Here is an 8673-nt window from a genome sequence, read left to right as displayed (position 1 = left end):
GGCACTGTTGCCACCCCGGACCGGACGGCAGCCTGCGGGCTCCTGTCCTGCTCGGCCTCCACCTTCAGCCCTCACCTGCCCGCACCCTCTGCTCCACGTTCCGCAACTCCTGCTGTCTCTCAGGCCCCTCTGTGGGGCTCATTCCGGACGGGGCCAGGCTGGGTGGGCGCTGACAGAGGAGTGGGGTGCAGGGCCCAAGGAGGGCTGAGGACTCAGGGAGCTGCTGGGGAGAGGAGTGAGAGGCTCGAGGGCTGTCACCACGGAGCAGGCCCCCACCCACACTGTCCCTCCCCTCTCCCACCTGGCCTGCCCGTCCCTCGCTCCCTGCCTGTGTCTTTCTGGACTGAAAGACTTAAAGTTTCCAACCTGGCTGGTTCCCCCATTACCTGGCCCGGCGACCTTGTTGGAGAATGTCCCCTTTCCTGGCCTCAGTTGTCCCCTCTGCACAGTGGGCACGAAGTCTTAGCCACCTGGACAGGACAAGGTGGGAGCCGGAGAGGCCCAGCTAGCCCTCCTCGCTGCCGCGTTCATCTGTCCCCAGCCCCATGGTCCCGGGCCCTGGGTAGGGTGGTGGTGGCGGGCACCAGAGCCTGTGGGGTCCCCACCCCCAGCTGAGCCTGTCCCCTGTCCTCTCTTGCAGCCCCCCATCGTCCACGCGGAGCATGAACATTGAGGATGGCGCGTGCCCGCTCCCCGTGCCCCCCACTGCCGCCCGGTAGGATGTCCTGGCCCCAGGGGGCGCTGCTCTTCCTGTGGCTCTTCTCCCCACCCCTGGGGGCCGGCGGGGGCGGCGTGGCTGTCACAGCAGGGGGCTCCCCGCCGACCACCTCCTGCCCCGCCGCCTGCTCCTGCAGCAACCAGGCCAGCAGGGTCATCTGCACGCGGAGAGAGCTGGCCGAGGTCCCCGCCAGCATCCCCGTCAACACGCGGTACCTGAACCTGCAGGAGAACGGCATCCAGGTGAGCGGGGTGTGGTGGGCTCGGCCAGGCTCAGCACACGGCTTCAGCTCAGCTGGCCTCAGTTGTCCTGTGCCCGGGACAGGCGTCCCCGTTCTCCATCTGGAAAATGGGGACCTGTGGAGGGCTGGAGGGCGGCGTTCGGGGACTCAGCGTTGGCTCGAAAGCAGCAGGGTGGGCACTGCCGTGCGTGGTTCGAGGTGCTGCCTGGCTTCGCTTGGGCGCCAGCGGGCAGGGCCGCTGCCATGTGATTAGTTACAACTGTAACGGGGATCGGCTGTGAGGTGTCCTGCGGGAGGGGCGCAGAGCCGCGGGGCTCCAGGGCTGGGAGGCCGTTTCCTTTTCCAGGTTTGGGGCCAAGCTGCCCTTCCTTGTAAGGTGGGTACCCTGTGCCCCACAAGGCTTTCACAGCGGCTGTGGTGGTGTCAGCAGCACCTGTCCAGGTTCCCAAATCACCTCCAGCTCTTCCTGCCCAGGGCTGGGCACCAGTGTTGGAAGGGTGTTTGGTAGCCCCGTCCCCACTCGGGCCTTCAGTGGCTTTCCCGACCTGGCCAGATCTCCCCAGAAGGCCCAGCCCCTCGGGGTGAGGAGGGACGGTTGTGCGGATGGTGCCTTCCCGGGCTGCAGCCGGAGGACCTGGGAACCACAGTGAAGGTGGAACCCTGAGGAGGGGCCCTGGGCCGCGCCTGTCCTTGTGGCCGGCTGCATCTCCAGCTGCTGTCCCTGTGTTCCCAAGAACCCCACACCCACCGGCCCCGTCCTGTGAAGGCCCAGCCCCTCGGGGTGAGGAGGGACGGTTGTGCGGATGGTGCCTTCCCGGGCTGCAGCCGGAGGACCTGGGAACCACAGTGAAGGTGGAACCCTGAGGAGGGGCCCTGGGCCGCGCCTGTCCTTGTGGCCGGCTGCATCTCCAGCTGCTGTCCCTGTGTTCCCAAGAACCCCACACCCACCGGCCCCGTCCTGTCTTGCGTGGTCCCTTCGTTTATCCAAGTGTTTCCACGCTGAGCCTGGTTCCGGCCTACACCAGACCCCAGTGCTACACGCACCGCGGAGTACGCTTGTGGACACAGTTCATAGCCAAGTCAGGCCCTGGGCTGTTGTGTCACAAAGCATCCACCAAAGTGGGCACCTGAAAGGGTGAGAAGCGGGAGATCTGAACGCTAGCCCAACACTCTGAACCTGTCCGAGCACCCGGGAGGCTGAGGCAGGAGGATCACCACAACTTTGAGGTCAGCCTGGGCTGCATAGTGAGTTCAAGGCCAGCCTGAACTACCTGGCAAATAGTCTTGTCTCAAAAAAACTAAAAAAAAAATTTTTTTAAATAATAATAAGTAATACTTTCTAATTACCCAAATGAAAAAACCACTACAGTCCCAGCACCTAGACATAAATAACGATAGCCTAGATATGTTTTGTTTTAATGTTCTGGCTCTTTCCTGTGCTTATGTAAATACATTTTAAATTATTTATTACAGAATGAATATAAAGTAATTTAGAAAAACTAGAAACTACACCTAAGTGCAAACACAGAGCAAAACCCAGCCATAGGTGACCCATGCACATCCACCAGGCCAGCAGGGGGACTGATTGCTCTTTTTTAAGACATGGTTTCGGTATGTAGCCCAGACTGGCCTTGAACTTTCCGCAGTCCTCTGCCTCCGCTTCCTGAGTACAGGCGTATGCAACCACATTCAGCTTATTTGATTTTTTCTTTTTCTTTTTTTTTTTTTTTAAGAAAAATGGATCACCTTCTTTTATGCTGGTCCCAAACTATTGGCACCTGGTACCGTAACTGAACACCTTTCTCCCCAGCATCAAATATCCTTCTCTAGGGTCGTTTGTATGACTGCATAGTACTCCTGGGTGTGGGCACTCCGTTGTTTAATATGTCTCTTCCTAAAGACAAGACATCCACGCATGGGAATAGTGTGCAGCCATAAAAATGACACCAGAGAAGAATAATCAGTCCCTTTGCTGTTTCAGGGTGGTGTTGACTGTTGTTATTCTTTGGAAATGAGATTTGAACCCAGGACATTTGCACTGAACTACACCCCCAGCCTTTTTTCTTTTTCTTTTTCTTTTTCTTTCTCTTCGAGATAAGGTTTTGCTAAATTGCTACCTTTAGGCTGGGGTCAAACTGGTAATCCTCCTGCCTCGGCCTCGCAGAGTGCTTGGACTTTAGGTGCACACCACCTCGTGTGGCTCTCCGGGTTTTGCAGGGACAGGAACAACACCGAAGGGCACAGCCTGGTTACCTCTTGTCACCCATGTGGGATGGGGGCTTTGAAAAATTCCAGGATGCTCTCGGGGGAGAAGGCGGGGTTCAGAGTATGGCCCGGCCTGCAGCGACCCAGAGCCTGTGGGTGGGATCCCTGCAGCGTCTGCCCTGGGGTCCTGGCACCTCAGAGGCCTCCTTCCCCTGAGCGCACAGCCCCAGCCTGGCACAGTGTGGACAGCAAGGGCGGGAACCAGGATCCAAGACCGCCCAGTGTCCAGGCTGCTGTTGTCTACTCTGGGGTCCCCAGTTAGGATGATATTTGTCGCCCTTGGGGTGATGCACGGTCCTGGGAACCAAAGCTGGAGGACTGCTCAAAAAAAATCATCAGTGACCCTGGCGTAGTGGCTCACACCTGTAATCCCAGCCCTGTGGGAGGCTGAGGCAGGAGGATCACCAACTTGAGCTCAGACTGAGCAACTGAATAATTTAGTGAGATCCTGCCTCAAAATAAAAATAAGCAAAGGCTGGGGTGTAGCTCAGTACAAAGACCCGAGTTCAATGCCCAGTACCACGCGGGCCCTGCTTGTTTGGGAAACAGGTGGGTCCTGCAGTCCTGGAGCTCTGCCCCTGACGCCTTCCCGGACACCACCCTGCAGGGCGGTCCCCAGTCTCCTCCAGGGTCCGAAGCAAGCTCCGCCCCGCTGTCCCAGCCCCGCCTCCTCCCTGGCCCAGCCGCCGCGCCAGCGCAGCAAAGCGGTGCAGAGCAAGCTGTCACAGGTGTCCCCGGTTCTCCGGCGGCCGCAGTCCCTCCACAGAGCCGGCTCGGACCCTGGGGGCTCCATTGGCCCAGGGAATCGCGGCCGCAGGATTTGCACGCATTTAATTTAACCAAGCGTCTCTGGCCCACCGAGGCTTTTAAGGGCCGAACCGCGGCGGCCGCACCGGGTCTGAAGTGCGGTTCGGCCTCCCCTCCTGGGACTCGCACGGCTGGGACGAGCACTCAGGGAAGGAGAGGCGCGGAGGTATCGCTGGGCTTCCAAAGAGCGCAAGCTACTGTCCCGGGTGTGCTTTGAAAACTTAGTGATTTTTTTTTTTTTAAGACAAGGGAGCATCCGGGAATGTTACCAGTGCCCCTCTCTTCGTTATGGCATTTGGCGGGTATTTAACCTCTTTCCCTCCCCTTTCCTCATCCTCTTCTTAGTACTGGGATTGAATTCAAGGCCTTGCTGCTGGTCTACATTCTCAGCCCCCCGCCCATGCACACCTTGGTTTTTCTTTTTCTTTTGGACAGGGTCTCACTGTGTAGTTCAGGCTGGGCTTAAACTCACAGTGTGTCCCAGGCTGGCCTCGATCTTAGGGCAATCCTCCTGCCTCAGCCTCCCGAGTGCTGGGATTATAGTCGAATACCACCACACACGACCTGCTAAGTTTTTTAATGTTTTCTTTATTCTCCACGTTTTCTTCTACAAGACAGAACCTTTAATACTTTTTGAAATCAGGAAATTAAAAATAGAACAAAATGTTATTCGAGCTGAAGGAAAAAGAGTCTCCCTTGGGATTTGTTCACTGCCCCCGGAGAAGGAGAAAGAAGCCAGGCTGTGGGCTGCTTGTCCTGAGCTGGGGCGGGGAGCCCCTGCCAGGTGGCCGGCTGCTCAGTTCTCTCAAGGAAGCCGGGTGCCCTGGGTGACTTTGTCCAGGACTCCGGCCCCGGTGCAGAGTGCAGGGCTTCAGGTCCAAGCCAGGGCTGCCTGCCCGAAGTTCCTTTGCGGTTTCCAGACATCCTCAGTACGGCCCACTTAGACCCCTTCCCCGGAGACAGGGCGGGAGAGCAGGTCACCCAGGTCGGCGGGGGCAGAGGAGGCAGCCCCTGCCGCTGCCAAGGGTCGCGCTCTGGGGGAAGGAGCGGCTTTGTGCCCACGCCCACCGGCACTCGGAGATTCACTGCAACCTCTCCGCTCTCCTGTTTCTGTGACCCCGGCCACCTAAGCCTCAGTTTCCATGCTTGTGAAATGAGACCCTGACACCTCGGCCCTATGTTCTTCGCTTTGTCATCACGATGTATAACACATTCAGAAAAGCACACGTGGCATAAAGTCCAACCCAAAAAATCATCACAGCAAGAACAGCCAAGTCGGGTAGGGTGGCGCATGCTTGTCATCCCAGCACTCTGGGAGGCTGAGGCAGGAGGATACCAAATTGAAGGTCAGCCTGGGCAATTTAGTGAGAAAACTTTTAAAAAGGGCTGAGGATGTAGCTTAGCAACACTGAAAAAAAATTCTACTTAGATCAAGAAGGAACATAAAGTCCCCCATGCCCTTCAGCCACCCCTTTCTCTCCAGTTAAGGGCATCACTTATGATACACGCAAGTGTGTAGTCTCTTCCTTTTTCGCTGCTGTATACTATTCCCTCACAGGAGTCTGCCAGGATCTGCCCACCCACTTCCCAAGGATGAGATGCCTGATTCTAGATTTAGAATCACTTTGCATCTGATGAGACTCCATGGCAGTCTTGCGCCTGTACCCAGAGGATGAGGGGAGGGGCCTAGCTACTGTGAGCCAGGGGTCCAAGGCACAGTCACCTCCTACCTGACAGCCACTTGGGAAAAGGCCACACATATCACACTCTGAGGCCACGGGGTGTGTCTGCCTCTGCCAACTTCAGTCCTGTGACTCAGCAGAGGTCTACAGGACACACACACCTGCCTCCTCGCACCTGCTGCTTCCCTCCTTAGTGTCCCGGGTTGCTGGTTGGTTGGTTTGCTGACACAGGATCTTGTTCTGTAGCTTCGAACTCACTGCGATCTTCCTGCCTCAGCCTCCCCAGAATTGGGATTACAGGTGTGCACCATGCTCGGCTCGATTGGGGGAGACAGCTGCCATTTGATTTAACTGCACTCCCTGGCCAAGTGGGCCTGGCACACTATTGAAACTGCCTTGGCCTCAGACTGCCCTGGGTGACTGGGCAGGACATCGCCCCGCCAGGCTGCGGGGACAGGCGGCGGAGTGTGCGCAGACGCTGAGACGCAGGAGGGGAAGGCTCAACCGAGGCGGCACAGCGTTCGCGTCCCCCGTCGGATCGTGGTGTCACCACTCCGGGGAGCAGGCTGAGGTCCTAGGGGGCCTAGAAACCCTTCCCAAGATCCCCAGCACCGCCGGGAGGGTGGAGACGCGCAGTCGGCGAGGCCCGCTTCCGACGGCCTGGCATAGGCCCTGTCTCTCTTTTTACAGTACTGGGGATTCAACCCAGAGCGTTCACACTGAGCTACATCCCAGCCTTTTATTTCATTTTTTATTTTGAGGCAGGTCCTCGCTAAGTCACTAAATTTTCCAGGCTGGGCTCTAACCTGCCATCCTCCTGCCTCAGCCTCCTAGAGTGCTGGCGTCACGGGCGTGTGCACCGTCACACCTGACTCATGTTACAGATGAGAAACTGAGGCACAGGAGAGCAAGGCTCGGACACCATAACGCAGCCCCTGTGTCTCCAGTCTGACATCCTCCCCTAGCGGGGGACACCCTTGCTGCCTGGCCCCTTCCCCGCCTCCAGCATCTGCCTGCATGCTCCCAGCGCCCCATCTGGACATGCGCGGTCCTACACCTGGCTGCACCCACTGCGCCTGCGCCATGCCCTCCTCCACACCCGGCAGCTGCAGTCGCCGGGGCTCCACCCTCCCGCTCAGTCCCTTCCTACTCTGCTTCTCCGCCATGTGGACCAGCCCCAGCTAGTCCATCGGCCCCACCCAGCTCGGCCGTGGCTCACTTATTGAGCACCTGCTATATACCCTGCACCGCTCAGCCCAAGAAACAGGGCAACGCAGACCCTGCCCTGGAGCTTTGGGTGCAGAAGAGGTGAGCAAATGCCTCGGACAGAGACCTCCGCCTGGGGCCAGATGCCCACCTTGCCGGACCCTCACCCAGGACAGGGCCTCGCCCCTGGAGAGCGCAGGAACAACTCCAGGGGCTGATGTGAGGGAGGAAGGGGGCCGGCAGGAAGGCTGAGGAGGCCTGAGTGGCTCAGTGTGCAACTCAGGCACCCGTGCCAGTCATGTCCTGGCCACGAGGGACGTCCCTGTCGAAGAAGGAAGCACAGGTTCAGGTCGAGGAAGAACTATGGGAAGTCGTCATAAAAACTGTGGCTGCGAAAAATAACCATGTTTTTAAATTTTGAATGTAAAATAGTAAGGCAAACTAAGCTTACTAAACTTTTGTTACCAGTCCGTTACATTCAAAATGTATAAAAACAATTTATCTCAATGGCATTCAGATGAGCAATTCACTTCATCATTTCCCTACCACAGTTAAATTTTTAATAAGGATTTCTTGGCAGTTTATTTTCTTAAAAGCCCTGACAGAACACAGTGGGATATTTTCCCTTCTGGTAGTGGTTACTAATCAAGACAGAGGAAAAAAAAAAAAGACCGAGAATCCCCCAAAGAGACCACGTCACAAGATAAAAGAGGAGAAAGAGCCCCCCCACACACTGGGGCTATGAGGCAGCCACACTCCCTGGGCCAAGATGGTGCACGCCTGTGATCCCAGCACTCAGCAGGGAGGCTGAGGCAGGAGGCTCGCCTCGAGTTCCACACCAGCCTGGACTACATAGTGAGCCCCTGTCTCAAAAAAAGCACAGAGGGGCCGGGGATTTAGCTCAGTGGTTTGGTGGCCTGCCTCGCAAGTGCAAGGACTTGAGTTCAATCCCCGGTACCAAAAAAAAAAAGCACAGAGAATGCGTCCTGTCTCTGTGTCTGTGTCCTGTCCCTGGGCTCGGGGCTGGGCCAGGGGACCTGTAGGCAGGGAGCTGTCTGGCTTTCACCTGAGGCCACAGCCTTCTGCTCACAGAATGCCAACATCTGTATGGCAAGAGCTGTGGGGTGAGGGGACAAGGCTAATCTGCCTTCAGGCCCTATCCCACCCTCCCGGCCATGGACACGTGACTGGCCCTGACTCCACTCAGGCCTGGTGTGTTTCTGGCTGCAGCGGGTGCTGGCCATGGTGGCGCATGTCTGTCATCCTAGGATTCTGGGAGGCTGAGACAGGAGGATTCCAAGTTGCAGCCCAGCATGGGCAACTCAGTGAGATCATGTTTCAAAAAAAATAAATAAATAAAAGATCGCAGATGTAACACAATGCAAAGGCCCTGGATTCAAACTCCGGTACAACCACAGACAGACAGACTGCCCCAAGTGCTCCGCACACACAAACCCTCCCAGGCAGCCCAGTCCTCTGGGCCTCAGATGGCAAACACAGGGAACCCCAGTGATTGGACTCAGGAGAAGCAGGCTTTGAGTGCTGAGCTGCCACTCTGGAGTGACAGGACTGAGAAAGTAACTTTACTTCTCAGAATCTCGGTTTGCTCAGAACACTGAGCAGGGCCAGGGTGTGGCTGATGACCCCCTGTGACAGGCTGGAGAGCCTGACCTGGAGCTGTACTGCCTTACAAACAGTGCTTCTGCACTGGAGACTGAACACAGGGCCTTTTTTTTTTTTTTTTTTTTTTTTTT

At 57.0% G+C, this 8673-nt stretch overlaps 1 protein-coding gene across 1 annotated transcript in view; it reads left to right on the top strand.

The window, feature by feature from the left end:
* Window positions 1–63: 63 nt before the first annotated feature.
* Lrrc4b (leucine rich repeat containing 4B) overlaps window positions 64–8673 on the top strand; it is a 19181-nt gene continuing 10571 nt past the window's right edge. The window contains exon 1 of the mRNA XM_010640866.2: window positions 64–960. Coding sequence (XP_010639168.1) covers window positions 676–960 — 285 coding nt within the window. The 5' untranslated portion in view covers window positions 64–675. The remainder of the gene's footprint in view (window positions 961–8673) is intronic.

The sequence above is a fragment of the Fukomys damarensis genome, unplaced genomic scaffold (assembly GCF_012274545.1).
Source record: "Fukomys damarensis isolate Sample0158 unplaced genomic scaffold, DMR_v1.0_HiC HiC_scaffold_19, whole genome shotgun sequence".
Taxonomy (NCBI): Eukaryota; Metazoa; Chordata; class Mammalia; order Rodentia; family Bathyergidae; genus Fukomys; species Fukomys damarensis.
The sequence above is the reverse complement of the archived record's forward strand: the minus strand, read 5'-3'. Positions and strand labels throughout refer to the sequence as shown.